At 40.2% G+C, this 21,115-nt stretch overlaps 3 protein-coding genes across 5 annotated transcripts in view; 1 reads left to right on the top strand and 2 right to left on the bottom strand.

The window, feature by feature from the left end:
* The window catches only part of gtpbp2a (GTP binding protein 2a), a 31,874-nt gene extending 16,387 nt beyond the window's left edge, over positions 1 to 15,487 (top strand). For 2 of the 3 annotated variants that reach the window (XM_051960309.1, XM_051960310.1), the window contains exons 4-14: positions 5,940 to 5,966; positions 6,386 to 6,570; positions 6,986 to 7,094; positions 7,186 to 7,383; positions 7,611 to 7,785; positions 11,115 to 11,334; positions 11,482 to 11,617; positions 11,742 to 11,800; positions 11,903 to 12,074; positions 12,278 to 12,442; positions 13,266 to 15,487. In XM_051960309.1, the coding sequence (XP_051816269.1) occupies positions 6,437 to 6,570; positions 6,986 to 7,094; positions 7,186 to 7,383; positions 7,611 to 7,785; positions 11,115 to 11,334; positions 11,482 to 11,617; positions 11,742 to 11,800; positions 11,903 to 12,074; positions 12,278 to 12,442; positions 13,266 to 13,448 (1,551 nt within the window). In that variant the 5' untranslated portion in view covers positions 5,940 to 5,966; positions 6,386 to 6,436 and the 3' untranslated portion in view covers positions 13,449 to 15,487. Of the gene's footprint in view, positions 1 to 4,316; positions 4,904 to 5,939; positions 5,967 to 6,385; positions 6,571 to 6,985; positions 7,095 to 7,185; positions 7,384 to 7,610; positions 7,786 to 11,114; positions 11,335 to 11,481; positions 11,618 to 11,741; positions 11,801 to 11,902; positions 12,075 to 12,277; positions 12,443 to 13,265 lie in introns of those variants that run through there. The other variant, XM_022187169.2, reaches the window with a different exon arrangement.
* On the bottom strand, positions 890 to 2,297 carry LOC110945561 (otoraplin). Its single transcript, XM_022187144.2, has 4 exons — positions 2,066 to 2,297; positions 1,769 to 1,908; positions 1,393 to 1,503; positions 890 to 1,278 (listed from the first exon to the last, which is right to left on the bottom strand). Exons 1-4 carry the CDS (start codon positions 2,178 to 2,180, stop codon positions 1,255 to 1,257), a joined length of 390 nt encoding a protein of 129 aa, XP_022042836.1. The 5' UTR covers positions 2,181 to 2,297; the 3' UTR covers positions 890 to 1,254.
* Positions 15,460 to 20,728, bottom strand: polh (polymerase (DNA directed), eta). Its single transcript, XM_022187158.2, has 10 exons — positions 20,432 to 20,728; positions 19,384 to 19,518; positions 19,073 to 19,305; positions 18,788 to 18,966; positions 18,601 to 18,704; positions 18,357 to 18,476; positions 17,929 to 18,052; positions 17,775 to 17,840; positions 17,506 to 17,678; positions 15,460 to 17,412 (listed from the first exon to the last, which is right to left on the bottom strand). The coding sequence occupies exons 1-10, from the start codon at positions 20,566 to 20,568 to the stop codon at positions 16,446 to 16,448; spliced, it is 2,238 nt and encodes a 745-aa protein (XP_022042850.2). The 5' UTR covers positions 20,569 to 20,728; the 3' UTR covers positions 15,460 to 16,445.
* Between the last annotated feature and the right edge of the window lie 387 nt (positions 20,729 to 21,115).

A 21,115-nucleotide genomic window follows, 5' to 3' on the forward strand; every position in this document is an offset into this window, starting at 1 on the left:
AGATATAGCTAACAGATTTAAGCAAAACTGGTGCAATTTTTTTGTTGTTTCTGTTTCACAGTCAAAACACAACATGCACACAAGAGGAGCAGCTAAATCAACTGCACTGTAGCTTGCTGATTGAAAACTTTTTATGCAATCCACCTTTGTAATAGCATTTAGACTGCTGATTTTACTCCAATTTGAATATGTGTTATGCCATATAGTGTTTTTGTGATTTGCTTCAGGTTTACTGAGATCTCCTGAGCAGACGCCGCGCCACATATCATCAAAAGTCAGCACCTCACCTGTACGAATGGTACTAAAACATTAAATTCATCAGAGATAGCTAAAAGGCAAAACAGACATGGTCGACAATGAATGGATTCTGAGACCAATATATCTTTGTGTCATTATTTCTTCCTGTGACCTCGTCCTCAACTTCATTTTCATTCTTATCTTTTTCTGTCATCTGAATTCCTCATCCTCCTGTCCTGCAGTAACACCTTTTACCCCATATTTTTGTAATTTTCCTCCCACATTTAGCACTTGTTCCCATTTCCCCATTAGCCCTGCCACTTACTTGTTCAATTTTGCTCTCTTTTTCAGTTTGTCATTCTTTTTTTTCTCCCCAATGTGTTCCAGGTATTGCCTGTAACAACCATGCCAGTTTTCTGTATCCTAACTTGTACTTGCCTGCTATTAAAATTACTCTGCATCTTGGCCCTGAGCTCTGCACACCAGTGATGACATCTTCGCACAATTATTTCTCTAATATCACATTTCTTTTCAGGAGGAAGAGATAATCAATTGACTTCCTCCCCTCTTGCTTTAGAATGATTAACGTGTAGCACGAAACTGTCTCTGATAACAGCATAAAAAACCTTGACACTCAAATAAAAAGACCACATCAGGGGAACAAATTGAATCTGATCATATGTTTGCGGCAGGTAATGGTCATCACAGCTGTAGCAATTGCACGGAAGTTACTAGATGTGTCAGCAGAAATGCACAATAAAATTACAAGTCTTTTGAAAATCAAATTAGCAAACTGGAAAATTGATTCTTATCTTTCATATCATCACCATTTTGAATGTGGGGAATTAAAAAGGTTTATTGAGCAAAATATCTTAAGCAACACAGAGCGCTTGAGTGTCCAGACACAACAGGATATAATGACACAGTCTGACACAGGGACTCAACCGAATAACTCTCCTGTTAAAGTCAGAGCTACGAAAAGAAAAGCTTGAAAGGAAGTTGTCAGTCTGCCATGCCTTAGTCACAGTAGAAGTCCATGTCCTGAAAGAAAAGCAAAGCATAATGTTGACCCCATCTACAGTTCTATAAAAGAAATAGAGGAAAAAGTATTCATCACAAAATATAAAAAGTCATAAAAGACATTAATATACTCACAGTTGTTTGCATCTTGACTGTTTCTACTGCAAACTTCTGTGTCTCCTTCACCACAGTTGCAGGAAAGTATCCAATGATGCCCATCTGGTCCACATACCGCTCACTGTAAACCTGCCAGCGAAAAGAACAAGGGCCTCTCTAGCAAATTAGCATGCACCACACTGTATATGTTTTATGCATTTAACCGTCCTTGTAAAACTTGACATAATTATAAATGCTTGCTCATTTCAGATACAATGGAATTCTATATTTAACCAAATGTCTCTCTTGACATTTTGCTCCTGTCAAGAATGGCCAGGATGTTTGCCACAGCAAATCCTCTGTACCTTGCAAGTGTGCAGTGCTGTTAAATAACATGCCACAAATATGCACATACACTTCCAGACCAGAAGACTCCAGTGCCCTCTGCTGGTACGAGTTTAGAATACACATAAACCATCTGACCCTTCCTGATGTTGATGAATCTGCAGTCAGGGGCAATGAAGTCATCCAGGGCTGTGGCCATGGACAGAACATCTGACAAAGCACAGAAAACAAAACAGAAACGTGAAATATAAGAATCTTTGAAAACGCTAACAAGCATATGTATTTTGTTATATGGTTTTGATATGAAATAGCTTTCCAGATGCATTCTACACTCATCATCATGCTTTTATTTAATGTTCTAACTTACATGAGCATTCTGCATCGCCACAAATCTTGTTGTCTGCTAGTTTGTCCATGACGACAGCTCTCGCAGTCTGATGCAGAAGTCCCACACAGAGCAGAATCACCAGTGGATAACTCATGTTGATCAGAAGAGCAGAACCAAGAGAGTGTCGTGTACGCGTGCAGATGTGAATGGGGATGTTTGAAGGAACTTAAGGCTATAAAAATCCCAAAACACTTCTCTCAGCCAGGACTGAATGGGCTGAGCCCTTGCATCAGAGGTCGCCTGACCAATCAGTGTTGAGTTTCAGAAATGCCAGACTCTGAAACTATTCATTCCCACAGGGGAGTTGGCTGACTTTTCTCAGATCTCTGTCTCTTTTGCAGGAACAGGGAGCCTCAGTTCATAGGAACTGTGTGTTTTGAGCTCTGTAGAACAGCTAATAAATGCTCAGAAACACAGTATATTGCTTTTTCAAAAGGCCTTTGTGTGGCATATTTGTGGACAGACTGCACATACTACTACTAAATCTATCTGACCATGACCCATCTTAAGTAGACTTCAAAATGAGTTTGGAACATATTTAGCTATAATTCAGAACTTCTGTGATGCTAAAATGGCTAAAATAATAAGTCATGCAGATTTGTTATAAATTGGAAACTTACAAACTGCAAAAAAATAGTGTAAATAGAAGGGATGAACCTGGGTTTGAAAGAGTTCAAAGAATCACTGTACAAAATGTGAAAATATTTAAAAATAAACTATTTGAATTTGAAAAACCTAAGAATGATAGAACCAATGTACATGTGTACTAGGTACTGTAAGTATCTGTAGCAACAGAAACAAATGCAGCAAAGCTTGATGGTGACTTGTCATCTAGTCTGGAGGTAAATTAACCAATTTGCAAGACAAATTATTAAATTTGAAAATCTTAAACATCAGGTAAAGTTTAAACTATGATTTAAGTACATAGGGAGGTCCTCTTTCAAATGGCATCAAAAACTATGTCAGCATACTTGTAAATTTAGCATTACAACCTTTTAGATTTTCTCAAAGGGCCCAACATATTAGTATTTTCAGAACACTTTCAAAACAGAGCGTCCTTAGGGGCGCTCTTGTCCCTTCGCTGTCTCTGCAGGAAGACAGTCACTGAGCTCTGTGAAATTAAGAAACTGCTGAGCAGAAACACCTAATTTTGTTTTTTCAAAGGGTCTTTTAGTGACATATTTGTAGACGGACTAAAATTCCCAGTGTAAGAAGGAGATTAATTACTTTATACGCACTTTGTGTGTCTAGTTCAACACGTCTGTGAAGTATGTTTATCCTACATACACAGTGCTTGTGTGATGCTAAAGAGACTCAATAATGTGTCAGTGAAAATAGTTTGAACTGGAAAACTTACAAAATGCAAAATATAGAGTAAAAAATAAATTGATTCAGACTTAAGGAGCTGGGGAAAAAACTGTGTCCAAGATGTGATAATATTGGGAAATAAATCATTTGAAGCCAAATAACCTGAGAATAATACAATTAATGTATGTATAATGTCCAGAAAGGCATAGTAACAGTAGGAGCAAATGCAGTGAAGCTTGTGGTAACAACTTCTAGCCTGGAGGTAAATCAGGTAATTTGCATAACAAATGTACTAGGAATTGGAAAAAATCCAGTACAGCCTTCATCATGATGAAATTGTTGAACAATGCTTGAAATACACAGTGGTGCTTTCAAACTGTATCAAAAATTTACCCAGAATACTGAGAGGTTCTCTCAAGGAGCCCATTGAAGCTCAGATCAGTTAAGGACACTTATATTGTGTCCCTAGGGAGCATTTTTGTCCCCTGGCAATGTTTATTTTTCCTTTGTGTTTGTTTGTTTGTTTGTTTGAAATGGGAGGGGGAGGTAGCAATAGATATATAAATATAATAGATATGACTACCTAAACTCTGTTGTCAGCTTTTAAGGGTGTGATGAGAGCTTTAAAGAACGTAAAACAAACCTTAAAACAAAACAAAGTGATCACAGAGTGAACTCCTTTTGCAGCCAAAATAACAAAGCAAACACGTAATTGAAAAACAAAAATATTGAGAATACACAATATCAATGCAGAACTGAAAGGGTATCAAAGCCTCTAAATGCCAGCCTATAGGTCAGACACTGCGTGCCTATGCTGATGACACATTTCTTCGATTTTGTGTCATCATCTTTTGTGAACAGACTTCTCAAAGTCTTTGTAAACAAGCACGAAAATATTTCCTTTTTCGTCTGATGCAAAGCGCTGCAAATCGGTGTGTGCAGGTGTGTGAACGCTGTGTCGACCTGGTTCAGATAGGCGGGCGGAGTTAACAATACAAGGCGGCCAGAAAACAAAAGCAACCGCTCAACCGCGTTGTGCAGTTAATTAAAACAGGCTCACCCTTGACATTTCGGGTCGTGACGCTGTAAACGCAAAAGGATAGTCTCGGACGGTACTGTTATTGTTCGGTTTCAGGAGTTTGGGGGGAGGTCGGTGCTTTGTTTTTATTCTGGGGCTGTAAGCTACCACTAGCAGAGAAATTTCGCTTAAATGTTAGCAACTTAATTCCTAGCCTAAGGTCTTTTTAAAAAAAATAACATAGCGCCTTATTTCGTCCAGGTAGTGGTAAGCTAAGAAGTTAGGTCCTAAAGTAGCCGATGGAAGCGCGGGTTTCGGACTTATTTGGCTCAGGAAATGGACACGGCTCTGGGTCTCAAGGTGTTGCGTCCAAGTCGGGGAATGGCTTTGGGGTAGCCCCTAAAAGGTCTTCAGCAAAGAGCAAGAAGGCAAAAGCTCGATTCTCTCGCAACTTCAAACCAAGCAATAACACCCCGTATCTACCTCCAGAGGTAAGCCGGAAATTATGGACACAACTAAGCTAGGGCAGTCGAGCTGATATTATTTACGACACGTATATGGTGGTAATAACAGAAAACTAGCCGGTGTTTGGGTGCTTGTAACGCTAATGATGAATGTTTGGTTTCATTTCCTGTCCCCGGCGTTAGCTTCACTCCTCCTGACTTGAACCTGTAGTGACACGTAGCTCGTCGGTAAAGGAAAATGAATGAAATGTTGGTTCCAAGATTAGCAATTTCACATTAGCTATGAACTGATAATTTGCAATTTTCTGTGCTTTTTTGGAGTTACAAGCTACATGTGTGTAAATCAAAAGCCATGTGATATAACTAAATGGCTAATATTATGCTAGCTTAGCATTGCAAACAGCTGTGTTTGTAAATAGGGGGCGGGTGCAGCCTAAATATAGTGTTACCAAGGATTGGACACTACACAATAACGAAATATCACTTGGATATTTTTAATGCGTGAGTTACTTCACTTTTGACTCACACAATAGTTGCCATTGTCTTTGTTTTCTCAAAAACGAGGAAGTAAACATTATGTTGACTTCGAGCGACCATCATATGCTACCTTGGAGTCAAATGCGAAACATATTGCTTTCAGGTCTAGATTGTGCTGTCATTTTAATAAAACTCACATGCAATTAAAGGGATAAAGTGTACTTTATCACAGCACCATAGTCATAAACTGTTTATGAGACTCAACATATTCCATGATCTAATTGTTAGTGTATATATGGATTTGTCCCACTTTTAGGGACGTCGCCTAGTTACCCTTACACATATTTAAAATAACTTTTCCACTTTAATACTGCATTAAGTATATGTGTACTATTAAGGCTAGCTAAGCAGTTAGTTTGTATAGCTGTCAGTGTTTGCCTATTCACAGGAGGACAGTGGCTGCTCAGTCAGTCAGGATGCTTTTCTTTTTGTCTTTAAACAAATCAATAGCCTGTTGTCTCACTTCTCTACAGTGTGACAGCTGTTGTTCCTTTTCTCTCTCTTTGTCTCTCTCCCCATCTCTCAGGCTGAAGAGGGAAACATAGAGTACAAGGTAAGCAAATCGGCTATGATGCTAGAACCTTGTTTTGTTCAGACTCTATTTTGGTTTCCTTCAGAGAGAGCTAGTTGCCATAGATAAAACTATGAAAATGGTTCATGTAGGCCACACTGCTTCATGTCAGTAATGTAGATGTTATAGCTAATTTATTTTTCCAGTCAGTCAGCAATATATACGTCAGGATATACAAGTACAATCTCACCATGGAAATTTAACACCACAGTGGATTAGCAAGAGCATTTTTAGTATCTGGACAGCTGCTTCTCCTTTACACCAACACTGACTTTATTCCAGCTTCTTATTGCCTCTCACCTACAGTAATCCTTTGTAATGTTAGTTATTTTAATCAGTATTATTAAATACTCTCTAGAATTTAGATTTAAGGTAAACACTGTTGTCTTGCCCTTGTCTAGCTGAAGCTGGTGAACCCCACACAGTACCGCTTTGAGCACCTGGCCACGCAAATGAAATGGAGACTGCAGGAGGGTCGAGGTGAAGCTGTCTATCAAATAGGTGTTGAAGATAATGGCATGTTGGTGGGACTATCAGAGGAGGACATGAGGACGTCACTAAAAACCCTCCATAGGCTGGCAGAAAAGTAAGTCCACAAACATAGATATTACTTTTATATATCTTTTTCACAAACATATGACAGACATATGACTTGTCTTTGCAGTAAAACCACAGAAGTAACAAAAGCTGAGTTCCATTAAGTGTCTAATTAACCCATGTCAGCCAGCCAGCAAGTACAATAAATACAATGCTTGGAAAGGGGCTCACCTAAATGGATTGCAGCCATTGTTTCTGTTAGCAGGTGCACCTGTGCTTTTCCTGGGATAACCTTGTCTGTCATGTCTGCTGTGAGAAACATTTAATATTCCACTTTGACAGTGACATTTACCCTTAGATTCCATAACTAAACCTGACCTAAACTAATGGAAAATAAAAACTTACCAAAACTGGTGAGAGGTTATTGTACAATTCAGATATTAAATCTTTTTTTTTCCTGACAGAGTTGGAGCTGACATCACCGTTCTCAGAGAGCGGGAGGTGGACTATGACTCCGATGTGCCTCGTAAGATTGCTGAGGTTCTCATTCGCAAGGTGCCAGATGACCAGCAGGTTAGTGGGCCTACTGTGAAGGCGTGTTGTTTGTTGACTGTTCATTTTTAACTGTATGGCAGTTTACCTGTTTCCCCCCCTCCCTCTGCAGTTCCTAGATCTGCGGGTAGCTGTACTGGGTAATGTGGATTCAGGAAAATCCACTCTGTTGGGTGTTTTGACACAAGGTGAGCTAGACAATGGACGGGGAAGAGCAAGGCTCAACCTCTTCAGACATTTACATGAGATCCAGACTGGACGCACTTCAAGCATAAGCTTTGAGATCCTTGGCTTCAACAGTAAAGGAGAGGTGAGAAAAGAATGAATGCCAAAGAATAAATAATGTATATCCTAGTTATATAAGCTTACAACATTTGTCTTAAGTATCAGTGAGAGTTAAATATGTTATGTTCTTGCAACTTGGGTTAAACTCCTGTACAATTTAATGCCATTGTTCAAATGAAATTTTCATCAAACTGCTGCATCAGCAACTAGTGTGACTAACTGATATCTAACTTTACTTTTTTTCCCTCCTAGGTCGTGAATTACAGCGAGTCTCGGACAGCTGAAGAGATTTGTGAGAGTGCCTCTAAAATGATCACATTCATTGATCTGGCGGGTCACCACAAGTACCTGAAGACCACCATCTTTGGCCTCACCAGCTACTGTCCGGATTTTGCAATGCTGGTTGTCAGTGCAAACACTGGCATTGGTGAGCATTTCTTTTCATTTGACTGTGTTTTTTTTTTTTTTTTTGGTGTGTCAATTGAAATGTGCTTGTGTCTCCTCATTCACTCTTCGTCCTTTGTCTAGTCACATGGATATTTAGTTAAGCCAAATTAAGAATGAATCTTTCACAAGCTGGTGGTACAAATCTGCAGGGCTGATCTGACTGAGCCCATGTTTGTGTACACCCCACTCCACACTGTCGTGGACTTAACCAGCTGTGCTTGACACTTTGCAGACATGTGATATCTGAGCTTACGTAACAAACTGCCCTTCCTACCACGCCCCCTTTATCCCTCCTCCTTGTCCCTGCCTGCTACAGCCAGTCCCAAAATATCTCAAATACCACTCATTCATGTCGACCCACTGGAAGTAGTTCTGTGCTTGATCTGAGTGTTAACCGGCAAATGTGTCCGTAAACTTGTGTATTTTAACATTGCTGACTTGGCTAAAGGACAAAACAATTCACAGTCATTCCCTAAATACCTACAGGCAGCCTTTTAAATAGAGTTAAGGCTTTCTGTTTTGTGTGAATAAATACACGAATGTTTTTTGTTTTTTTTCTGAATAAGCCGATTATTTTAGACTGTATTCTCCACTCCTCTGAAAGCTGCTGTGTTTCTTTCAACAAGGAGACACTGTGCAGGATACAGGGCAAACAACAATCAGGCAACAGCTCAAAATACACTCCTGGTACCATAAAAAGGCAAATAGGAAGACCATGCAAATAAGTTGGTCATGTGCTACAAAAGAACACAGTATTTACACGTGATTTGTGTTGCGAAAAGGATTTTCACAGTACAACTTCACCCAAATTGGAACCATTTAAAAGCAGTTAATATTTTTTATTTAAAGTACTTTATCCTCAATTCTGCTCTTTACCTGTAAGAGGACAATAATGAGCCTCACTTAGGGTCTCATATTTCAGCTCCTTGTTTTATTTATAGATTCTATAGTGCATGATTTGCTTTCACCAACCCAGACCCTTTATGATAACACTAAGTGAAACTGAGTGCAGGAAGTCTCTTTTCAGGGAGAGACATACTTTGAAACCTGAGCTGCTTAAACTAGTGGAACAGGCCAGACTGTTACTGGGCTGACTGTACTGTGCTTGTGATGATATGTTGTTTGTTTACGCTTGTTGCTATAAAAGTAAAACACATTATAATGTAGTTTGTAGGACTTGGTATTAAAAAAGAATGTTGTCAAAAGTGAGGTTCAAATCCGCATATCTCTGTTTAGCTCAACTCTGTCAGATGATGGGGTGAAGGTGACACTTTGACAGTCACAAGTGAATCTAAGTAAAACCCCCTCTGTGTGTCTGTGTGCTTTTGAAAGAAATCACATTTGATTATTTAGAAATCTGTAGCTATATTTCATTTTTCAAGTTGCAAGGAGACCTGTATATGAAATCTGAGCCTTTGAGACAACACTTGTTACTTAGCACTCCAGGTCGCTGTCTGCTTATTAGATGAACTATATTGAGCTGTTGTTACTGTACAGCTGGCTGTGTTTAGCTATTTTTAGGGTCCTTTTTAACATAATTTGGGTAATTTTTCAAAAGGTTGTTGACCCAAACACGCAGAAGAGTTGTGCATTTGTGAGTTATTTTTGACTTAACTTTATTTTTTAATCAAACTTTTTGTTTACTTTTGTCTAACCAAAGTAGTAGGATATGTACAGACACAAGCAGAAAACTATTAGAATGCTCAAAGGTTTTGTTAGGCATAGTCCCAGTGTGTTTGGAAACTGACGTCAGTAGAAAAAGATGCAAATCTCTGATTACTCTGTCCTTGGCCTGGATGTGACCCTCAGTATACAGTCAGTGTTTTATTCATATTTATTCATTACTATTATGCCACCGCCAAGAGGAAAAATATACCCAGTGCTGTAGAAACACATAATTAAAATATTTTTTTCTACAAGGAAATTTAATTCAGTCCTGAAGTTTAGAAATAGAGATTTCCCCTGATAAGAAAGGACATGTGTATTTGCTGTTTTGTTATTTTATATATTATAAATTATCTGATTTTGAAATTGAAATCTGAGGAAAAAAACTCCATCTGCAGTACTACACATTTTTAAAGCCTGCATCTACATCTTCTTTAATTGATATCTGTGCTTGAATTTCTGTATCGCACAGTAGGCATTGGTGTGTTTGTGCGTCTGAAGTGGGGCATGCTGGGGAAAATGAGGTCAAGAATGGGGACCATCTTAGCTACACGACAGACAGAAAGGGACAGGCTGTCTGCAACCCAAGAGCTACAGCTTTAATTATGAAACACAGTAATTGATCTGTGTAATGCATAGCGCTCGTCTTAGGTTGTAACTGTGACACGGCAAAGGGCAAGTAATCAAAGTCTAAGGATGAGGTACTACACTTTCTTCTATGCATCTTTACCTTGAAAGCACCGACAGTAACACATCTAGCAAAACACTGCAGCTCAGCGGACAAGAGGTCAGGTTGTTTTGAATCTCTGGCAGTCAAATGTATGTTATGGGACAGTATCCTTAAAATCCTCCGTGACCTTACACAAGTTGAGACCTATACTCAAATGGAGACATAACCTACTGCTGGTATCGTTTTCTCTCACGTGCCAGCTTTGTTTACAAAGAAACATAACCCACCAGACATGCACTCAGGACACGGCTGTCTTTGGAACAAGTCGCTTGGTTTAGACTGGGTATTAATTGTCATTCTGGACGACATACATTATGCATAAGTGACATAGTTACTATATATGGTATATATCACTCTGCTCTGCAATCCTGTCCGTTCTCTCCAGTTACATAACAATGTACACGTCATGGGAATTCTTCCCAGTCTTGTCAGTCTGTATGTCATCTTTGACTTACATTAATTGCCAGCTTCTGGATAACCAATGTTATCTGAGGTCACAGCAGGTCTTAACTGCACAGATTAGAATGCTGTAGTATTTTCCAAAGGACTGCTTGCCATTCCCTGAGAGAGCCACTGTTGTGTTTGTACACAGAATAAATTTCCATACTTCAGAAGTCTCGTTGATTTGATATTTTAAGTTCACTATGTTTCCCTGTGTGCATCGTGACATTTCCATACTTGGTGGTTTGTATGTTTGATTCTATCTGAGGCATCAGTGTGCATTAATATGTTCTTCTTGGTCGTGTTTAAGTAAGAGACTGTATCCCTTCCTTCTTATTTATTGTAAAATATCCTTGGATCAGATATAGTCCATCATATTGAACAGATCAAATAAACATGGCCTCAGTTGCGAAAGCTCTTTTAGACAATTTATCTACAATTTATCACTTCTCCCCCTTCTCACTCTTTTCCAGCTGGTACAACACGGGAGCATCTTGGCCTCGCCATGGCACTGAAGGTCCCCATCTTCATTGTTATTAGTAAGGTGGACTTGTGTACACGGGCCACGGTGGAGCGTACAGTGCGGCAGCTGGAGCGAGTCTTGAAGCAGCCGGGCTGCAACAAGGTGCCTATGGTTGTCAGCAGCACAGATGACGCCGTCACAGCAGCACAGCAGTTTGCCCAGTCACCCAAGTAAGAAACACATTCATATGCATCAATACTTGAACTTGTCATCTATTTAATGCTCTGTAGTTACATGTCTGCTTCCTCTAGTTGAAGTTAGAAACTAGACTGTAATATCTTTGTGTCCTGATGATGTTCTTGTACTCTTCCTTTCAGCATAACACCCATCTTCACCTTATCCAGTGTGTCTGGAGAGAGCCTTGACCTGCTTAAGGTCTTCTTCAACATCATTCCTCCCCTTAGCAACAGCAAAGAGCAGGAGGAGCTGATGCAACAACTAACTGAGTTCCAGGTAAATCTTGGTATAACTTTATTCTTGTATGCCCATAATCAGCTGGCTGGAATACACACTTCTAGATGCGATGTAAGTACTAGGTGATATCAGATGTGATTCACGGCAGAGTGCATCATTACAGGTGGATGAGATCTACACAGTACCAGAGGTGGGGACAGTAGTGGGAGGTACTCTGTACAGGTCAGTGTGTGGATTTTTTTTTTTCCTTCAAGTTGCTTTTTTTCATTTACTTCTCCATTTAGCATGAGCTACTTCTGATTCGCTATTTTTAAAAACATGCAGTGGTATTTGCCGTGAGGGGGATCCTCTTGTGGTAGGGCCCACTGACTCGGGCCAGTTCCACAAGTTGACCATTGGCAGCATCCAAAGGAATCGCTCGGCATGTAGGGTACTCAGGGCTGGCCAGGCTGCGACACTTGCACTGGGCAACTTTGACCGCTCGCTACTACGCAAGGTCAGACTCTTGACACTTACTTTCTACAGTGTGTCTGTCGCCGTTTTTAAAGGAAATATTTGTTTCTTTATGATGGTGCCAAAGTTGCTACTTGAATTCAGTTTTTAAGTACATATTTTTTAATATTAACACTGTATACTAACTGTATTTTATTATGTGACACGTGTGTAAACCATCCATATCATCTTCTTTGCCATTGACAGGGCATGGTAATGGTGAGTCCAGAGATGGATCCGACCATTTGCTGGATGTTTGAGGCTGAAATTGTGCTGCTTTTCCATGCCAAGACCTTCCACAAGGGCTTCCAGGTCACTGTGCACATTGGCAATGTGAGACAGACTGCAACTGTGGAAGCAGTGTATGGCAAGGTTAGTTAATCTACTAAGCAAACACTCTTCCTGTTGGACAGTTAATCCCAGCATAAATCACATTGTTACCTACTGTATTACAACTGTGTCAACAGAAAATGTTTCTCTTAATTAGTCTAATTTATCAAATACATGTTGGGGTTACAACTGCTTTGGTCAAGGCGAGACTATAAAATTACATAAGTTGACACTTTAATACAGGTTCTAAATCTACCTGACACACCTATTCTCATTAAGTTTTTGGTTATGTTGCTCAATTGTTAGATTTATATGCATCGTCAGTTTGGGCGGATATGTTTGCTTAATGGAGCAAGGCCGGTTTTACTGCGTTGCATATATGACTTGTGCTGAAGTTCAGTAATCCTTTTACCTCTAGTAGTGCTACAGAGCTGTATTTGTGTGAGTGGGTCTTTTGTTTTGCCTTGCTTATCTTACGCAGGCGCATATGCACGCACATGGGTGATATGATATAGTCCTGCTAATAGTGTCACACTAATCCACAGCTGTCAGAGGCGTGCTAAGATATGCAGAAGTGCTGCAGCAAATGCATGACTGATTTTTAAAAACTGGCTTTGCAAGTGTTTTATGAGGGAGAGATTCATTTCATATGTTTGTTACCCCTTAAGGATTGACAGTATTAACAGTGCGTTTTAGCAAGTAACTTTGAATCTAACCATTTGCTTTCAACAAAGCATCACAAGGTTATTTTAATTCATAATAACTCAATACCACTTAAACCACAGTCTTTTGCTGCACTTGATCCAACTGACCAGTTCATAATGTTGTCTTTGTTGTATTTTTGTGCTACATCATTGTGCCACAGGAGGAGCTGAGAACAGGGGAGAAAGCAGTGGTTCTCTTCAAGTTCATCAAGCACCCAGAATATCTGAAGGTGGGAGCGAAGGTGCTCTTCAGACAGGGGGTGACCAAAGGTATCGGTCATGTCACCAAGCTGCAGCCCATCGGCCAGTACCGGCCATCCCAAAGGGAGGATGAGGAAGCTTAATGTCGCTTGGACAATCACGGCAGAAAACACCGTCCCACCCCAAACAAGGTGCTCTACAAACCACCTCCTGCTTTCTCCAAAGGCCACTCTGCCCTTTTCCTGGCACAGTAAACCCCTTTTACAGGGTTTTGTTGTTGTTGTTTTTTTCACCCTTTTCCAAAGCCTTGTTACCATCTTACTTGTTTATCGTTTTCAGCCTTTTTAAATGACTGCTGATGTTTTAACGTGCTTTTTGGTGTTGAGATTTAAAAGGGTGTTGCTTTTCATGGCACTGATAAGAGGTTACCTCTCAACCATCACTTAGCAACATCTACCAAAGTGATATAGAGTGAGAGAGAACATGTTGCAATGCACAGATCAATAGATGGATACTAGAAAATTGCATTCTAACATCTACAGTGAAGTGCTGCTTACAAAGTTTACACCAAAATGCACTCCTAACACTCGATTCAACCAACATGCTCACACACACTTTGCACTGAAACATAAAAGCCAGTGTTGATATACCTGTGGCAGATAACTGATTACAAACTCAACAACTGTAAGTATGAGATGCTTTGACATGAAGGTTGTACTCTGTATCACCAGTGTGATACCCCACAGCAGCTTGTCTGTGTTACCAGCATAGTGCCTGACTGATAATTACAAACCTCTGATCTCATATAATTGAATTCCCTTAAATCATATCATTTTCATAGTAACTGCTGCTGAATTATGTGAGATAAAAACAATGAGATTCAGTAATGGGTTTCACATGACTTGTCAGTCACACAGAAGCTAAACCATCTCTCTTTAAGCCATGTTACTGACAACGGCACTTTACGAAGGTGAAGGAGAGCGTTGTGAGGTAGGACTTGACCCAGTTTGTATGTACGTCTGCCAAAATAACTCACATTGGCGGTCACCTTTTATCTGTCACGTCTGTCTGTGAGAATTATTTTTTATTCACAAATAATGCCTCACAATAGTGCGGTGAGACCGTAACAATCTTGCTGCCTATGTTTCAAGTGCTTTAGTTACTCAGGTCAGTGTACAGTAGATATTGTATTAGCATTCCACTTTCACAGAACTACTCCAAGTGGGTTTCTGTTGCAGAGGGGAGGGGTAGTAGGGAGATGTGAGGAAAAACAGACAAAAGTTGTGTCTCCCAAAGAGATTAGTTTGATTATGCATTAGTAATGAAAAGTCTACTCTTACAGCTTTGTTTAAAAGCAATTATATTTGAGGTACTTGATGTCGTCTCTTCACCTTCAGTTACTGATGTCACTAACTTTGAAGGGGTTTATCACAGTGCCTAATGGAACTACAGTTTGAGTAGCCTTCTATTACAGCCCAAAGTTTTTACAACTACTTAAGGTGGTGCTACTACTAGAAACAGCTTTTGGTATTTAGTAGACAACTTTGAAAAAGAATGTTAAATACTACTCTGTTCTGTTGTTGGCCTCACCATCTGTCTTATTATTGCATGTTATAGTAATTTATACACACATTATTGTCCGACTGGCATCAGTGGACAACTGAACTCTGTGCTGGTTTCTTGCTCCTTTGTTGTTAATGCACAGTTTGTGTGCAGTCAAAGACAGATAAACTAAGAATGCATTTCAACCAAAATATTTTATAGCATTTATAAAGAGTTCAGGTGTTGAAGCTTGTTTTAATGCATCTCTGAAGTATTTTATAGATTTGTAGTAGTTCCAGATTTTACAGTTCATTCAAACACATTTTTCACAGTTGCAGTGTTCTCAATAACACCGGCACATCTTCACGTTTCGGAAAAATCACATTTAAGGCCTGTTTTCATTTGAATTGAAAGCATAATATTTTGATCATTGTTTGGGTGAAATGCAATATTTATGTACAGATCCAATTTGTGTATCATGATGTACATGAATACAACTTTTATTGCCTCTTTAATTGGTGTTTTATTGTGTCATTTTCAAAGTTGCTCATCATCAACCCTGAGGTTGCCTTCTGGCGTTCACATCACAGCATGATGAGTCACTAAACAAAATTGAATTATAAAAGGCTTTATTTCCTGATATGACTCCTCCTATTTTGTTTCTCATCTGATACAAGACAGTGCAACTCGCTCAGGTCTTTCAGTGCACATGAACCGTAGAACAATAATCACCACGACATAAAAACATAAAGAGGGTGGCTTTATGGGTGCATTGCTCTCCTGGTCCTACTGTCAGCTTGGTTAAAGGTCTGACACACCTGTGGCTCCTCATGATTTATGTCCTAATGAATAAAGTAGATCACGATCAATCACAGGCTTTTGAACAAGCACCTTATTAGTTCCCTTCACATTTTTTTTCACATGTAGTTTCAGTTACAAAGGTAGTTGTTGTGCTAAGCAGCAGAATTACTACTTTTTGTATTTGTCTAAAAGAAACTAAAGTCGAATCTTCATGTTGTTTGTGCAGGTCTTATCACCAGTGTGACCGGTGCTCTGGGTTTGTCTGATTAGTCATGTTGTTTTCTAATTAAACACGACAGTAAATAGAGTAGTGTTTGAGCTGCTCACCAACATCACTTGAATTTACTGGCATTTCCAATACTGTATAATGTTTCACAGAACCAATAATTTTCTATTACTTAAATTCATAAAAAAGCTTTATATTGACCAAGTGATGTTTTTTTCTATATTAAAGTGAGTACTGGCACCTGGTGGTGTGTCAGAGTACTACAACATATTGTGCGTTATTACTAAGTGTAAGATTGTTTTTATATACTTCAGTTCACAAGAGCATATATATATAACAAATCAAATAAATAAGCATTGTCTTCTTTAATTTGTACACTGATATAATATAAAGCACAGTAACATTGATGATTTAGAAGTCCTAGTGTATCTTAAAAGAATACAGCTTTCCATTCTTTGAGCAAATACAAGAACAAATCACATTACCTATTCCACAAATTTTGCTATAAATATGTGTGTAATCAGAAGTTAGTTTCTCATTTTACTTAAAAATGCAGTTCTGTGTCACATCTTCAGTTCCTCTTGAAAAAAGAATCCAGAGTACCTGTACTTCCTCCTTGGGAGCGGTGCCTTTTTGTCGGAGGTCCAGACTGGCCTCTGGTTTTTGTCTTGCCCCGGGAGGACTGGGCTGTGCCTGCTGCTCCAACTCTGGGAGCATTTAGAGAGGCACTGGAGGAGGAAGAAGAAGAAGAGACGGCGGATGAAGAGGAAGGGATGGCTGCTGACCCTGTGGATGAAGACAGTGAACTCTGGAGGTCCAGGGCAAAGTGATAGTCGTTGTGTTCGGGCATTTCCCAGACCAACACCTCTTGACCACAGCGTTCACATTTTAACAGGTCTTCTCTGGCCACACTGGGAGGAAGGTGATTTAATTCTGGATCAACGTCCACTTCATCCTTTAATTCTTCACATGGTGACTGGTGAGATGTAAACTCTGAGGTATGGTTTGACTGCAGGCTTGACATGCAAGCAACAGTGTCTCCAGAGTCTTCGTTTTTGACAGATTCAGGCATTCGTTCTGTTTCAGGATCAGGTATTGTTGAGACTGAGACCTGTGAGCTTTTTTCAAGGCTCTTCTTGTGGAAGAAGGAGGAAATGCCAGAGCGTGGACCAGTTTTGGTTGAAGCAGGGCAGCTGGTATCTTTATCCAGCTGGCTATCAGCAGCTGGGGTTTTGTGAGGGGAGGAAGACGTGAGGAATCCTGTGGAGCCTAAATCATCACCACCCTCATCTACATCCTTTGTCGCCTCTTGTTTTTGTTTCTCAGCTGCTTTTTTAAAGAAGGACTGGATGCTGCCAGGTTGTTTGCGTGGAGAGTCATTTTTTGGTTCAGAGGATGACTGGATGGAGGTCTGTGTGTTGGAGAAGAGAGGCTGGGTTGAAGTGACTTCACCGGAAAGAAAGCCAGCAATCCCTCCTGCAGTGGGAGCATCACTGAATTTGCTAGCTGAGATGCATAGCAGGGTGAGGGGTGGAGTCCTGGGGACATGGCACGAGACAGAGGGTATAAATCACACAGCATTTCTTCAGCTAATGACTCTAAATGTTACTGCATCAGGACACTCTAATTACCATGCAGCCTGGTGGTTTCCTGCCGTGTTGAGACTCTTGATAATGGCAAAGCTGTCACTGGATATTTTGGTCGCCTCGTAGCGAGCTAAAGCACAGCATCGAGAGAAGCTGCTCGCCCTCTTATCACCAAGCTGACGTACGCCAACTGTCAACAACTTAGCCACTCGACCATTCTGTAGGATGGTGACAAATGACAGCCAGTCACGTGAAGGTAGTTGTACTTAATATATCTGACATTATTAACTCCATTTAAGAACCCCATAGCTTACCGCATCTCTGTCTTTGGTCAGCCTCTCCTCCAGCTCAAGGGCCAGTTGGTGAAGCCAGTATTGTACCTACAAGGAGGTTATGGATAATTAACAAGATAGATAATACATTTAATATGGTGGTGTAACAAAGGGAAAAGAAAGTTATGGCCTGTACCTTCTCTTTAGTTGCCAGCGATGTCCTCCCAGGGAAGTTTTTACTGCAGCCAATGGACTTTGGAAGCTGTCTGGGTTTCACAGCTTCAAACTCAATTCCCCGACACAAGTCATACAGCCACTGGCTACAAAGCAGAGGGATTCAATAATAAATGCATTTGGAAATCAATTACAAACACACCTCCAGTGGATTGCTGAAGCACCTTATTAAACAGCTTGTATTTCTAGGTGAAACTTTGATATAGATTCCATTTTGTGGCTAGACAATAGGCGATGTTAAGTAAGATATTAGGGAAATAATGTAATGATTATCTTAACACTTTGCAATCATTATGATAGTGAATGAGTTATTAAATGCAAAGATGAGGTGAGTTTACCAGTCATCTTATGTCACTTTCAACTTCTAATGCGGAAACTGTCTTTTCTTACCCCGTTTTATCTCCAAAGTGCTGTCCCAGTTGGGCCTGAGAGAACTGAACGAGATCTCCCATGTTCTGTACTCCCAGAGTCTCTGTAATTGAAGCACCCAGCTTGCCCCCCAGGTTACGACTGCATGAGTGAAATAAGGAAAACAAGAGTACAGGAATTTGTGAGTATTTGTTTTGTTTTGTTTTCACGCTTCTAAGTTAGACCATAAGTAATATGTGATGAATAAGTGATGCTTTGAACTTACATCTTGCTGATGGGCAGAGAGTTAAAAAGTTCTGCAACAGAGTCCAAAGGCAGAATAGTTTGCCTGTTAGGTTTGTTCAGACCACAGGCTAGTTTAGCCAGTACCTGATAAAAACAGACAGTAAGTCATTACCATTCCAAAGATTACTACTGCACTTACATTAGCATTACATATGAGCCTGGTCTACCTTATTGTGGGATATCCCTGCTGAACAGCGGAAACCTGTGTGTTTCTCCACTGCAGTTCTCATTTCTTCAACAATGAGGGCCCCAACAGTAAGCTGCAGGTCTGCAGAGCTCTGCCCCCCTGATAAAGGGCCAGGTAAGGATGGCAGCCACTGCAGGAGACCTCTGGACCGTTGTTCCTCTGCGGACAAAACGTGATGCTGTGATGGTTTGCTAAGTGTCCAGCTTCCTGTGTCCAGTGCTGAGACAATTCAGTGAGTAACTGATTGGCCAAAGTTAGGTCATACCTTTATCTATGACAGAGTCCTCTGCTGGTGATTCCAGCTGAGGTGAGCTTTGCGGGTACCCCTGGATGTAAGTGGTCTTCAGGAGGTGATGGTCTATTTGTTCATCACTCATGTTTTTCAGCCGCTGCTGGACTGCAGCAGTCAAATCCATGTAGGCCTCATCAATGCTGGCTCTCTCAATCACAGCAAAACGAGACATCACCTCAATCACCTCCACACTCGCCTCCCTGTAACTGCACAGGACGAAAACAGAATTACAATTCGTCCAACTAAAAAGAGGAAGTTTGAGGGTGCCCATCATCGGCACTTACAGTGTCAAGTCTGCCTTGCCATGAGACTCGCGCACTCGTGCCACCTGGAGATCCTTACATCGTGTTTTTGCATCATCCACCCACATGTTCCTGGTGACACCATGGGCTCTGGCCTCGTAGCTCACTGCTATGATACTAACAGAGGACAATATTTAGTTAAAAACCACGTAGTCAAGTTTTGCTGTAAGAACATGTTAGTAATGAATCCAAAATGGTCATCTGTGGGACATGAGGGTGAGTGAGTTGCCAACATAGAGATGACAGTCTAAATGGCCAATACAACTGAACTGTGAAACACTGAGTACAGGTTCATCTGTGTGGATATGTGTTGGACAGACATATATTTATAGTTTGCTTAAATAATATAGCCACCATCTAGTTACATGCTGTGTACTAAAATCATAGACTGTAAGGGGTTTCAAGCTTTTAACCAGAGATGAGTGAAGGGCCAGAGAAAGATTTTAAAAAAAAACGTTAAAGATCTAAACCAAACACCATCTTTTAGCTCAGCAAGAAAAGGATCACAGAGATGCACACTTCACTCCACAAAACTGTACAAACTCCATCTGCTGAAGAAAAATTTGACAGTAAAGCTATAGAAAAGCTAAAAAATAATGTGTTCAGAACTTTAGATTCTTTTTCTTTGTCATAATTAACTCCAGGTTCAAGTTTTCTGCAAAAAAATCTCGTTAAGTCATTTATCAGGTTCTAAAGCTTATTGTTTTGAGTTTTATTTTCTAATAATTATAATTTCTCTGGGAATAGCCATCTCTATTCTAGTATTTAAGCTCCTACATGTTAATACAGTAAGGGTGGTTTGACAAGTATTTTTCTCATAGCGGGAACGCTGTCTCGTGAAACAGAATAAGTTAAACTAATTTTAAAACAGCCGCGAATAAAAGAAGGAAACAGATGTTTGCATAACTTCCGGTTTTGCTATGAAATGTCATCCAGGTGTCCAGAGGTTTGACAGTTTGTGAAACGGTCTCAGCGCTCGTAGGCAGTTGTGTTGGCCATTAAAACTTTCTTCTCTGTGTCTGAAACTCACCTGCCTCCTTTCCACGTCTTGTACTGGGCAACCACACAGGGAGTGTTCCTCAGAGCCGGATTCAGCCTCTGTTCCACCTGCACGTAAAAACAGTCCATGTCGACTAACGCCACCACTCTCTCCTTGCCGTATTCCATTAATGACGAGAAGAGGTGGTTTAGTGGGAAGAAAGAAAAAATACACCAACACTAGCTGGAAAGCTGTAAAGTCACTGCTTTCAACCTCAGGCTCTGGGTGGTCAAAGAAGTTAAACTGAGCGCCGAAATAAACCTCTGTCGCTTTGCATTTCGCGCACTCATCCGTAGTTACATAAAAACGTCATCAACAGTCGACGAAGACGTACACAGCAGCAGCGTCGGAGGTGAGCGGCCATGGTGGTGAGGTCATGTCGGAACTACATAACCTACTGTTTTTACACTGTAAACACAACTACAGTTTTTACAGTGTAACAGTGGGAGTTGTTTTGCTATTTTTATATTGTTAAGACTTTACATTTTGTGTCGTACTTCATAAAAAATTGGAATGTGGGAAAACAGGCACAGGTTTTTGGCACTAAAAGTTAAGTGATAACCCTTTCAAAAAATAGCAATGATAGTTTTTTATATATATTAATTAATGTGCACTACAAAGAAAAAAAATCTAATCAGCATTTGTTGTCTCCAGTCTTTGTGTTCAAATAGCATC

Source organism: Acanthochromis polyacanthus, chromosome 15, assembly GCF_021347895.1.
Source record: "Acanthochromis polyacanthus isolate Apoly-LR-REF ecotype Palm Island chromosome 15, KAUST_Apoly_ChrSc, whole genome shotgun sequence".
Classification (NCBI taxonomy): domain Eukaryota; kingdom Metazoa; phylum Chordata; class Actinopteri; family Pomacentridae; genus Acanthochromis; species Acanthochromis polyacanthus.

What these genes read in the sequence shown, in the direction of transcription:
- LOC110945561 (XM_022187144.2), bottom strand. Translation starts at nt 2,180, where the DNA reads ATGAGTTATCCACTGGTGATTCTGCTCTGTGTGGGACTTCTGCATCAG. An exon ending in TGGCGATGCAGAATGCTCAT is followed by an intron (nt 1,909 to 2,065) that starts GTAAGTTAGAAC and finishes GTGCTTTGTCAG; the next exon opens with ATGTTCTGTCCATGGCCACA. An exon ending in CAGTCAAGATGCAAACAACT is followed by an intron (nt 1,279 to 1,392) that starts GTGAGTATATTA and finishes CTTTTCTTTCAG; the next exon opens with GACATGGACTTCTACTGTGA.
- polh (XM_022187158.2), bottom strand. Translation starts at nt 20,568, where the DNA reads ATGGAATACGGCAAGGAGAGAGTGGTGGCGTTAGTCGACATGGACTGT. An exon ending in AAGACGTGGAAAGGAGGCAG is followed by an intron (nt 19,519 to 20,431) that starts GTGAGTTTCAGA and finishes GTCCTCTGTTAG; the next exon opens with TATCATAGCAGTGAGCTACG. An exon ending in GGAAACCACCAGGCTGCATG is followed by an intron (nt 17,413 to 17,505) that starts GTAATTAGAGTG and finishes CCATGTCCCCAG; the next exon opens with GACTCCACCCCTCACCCTGC.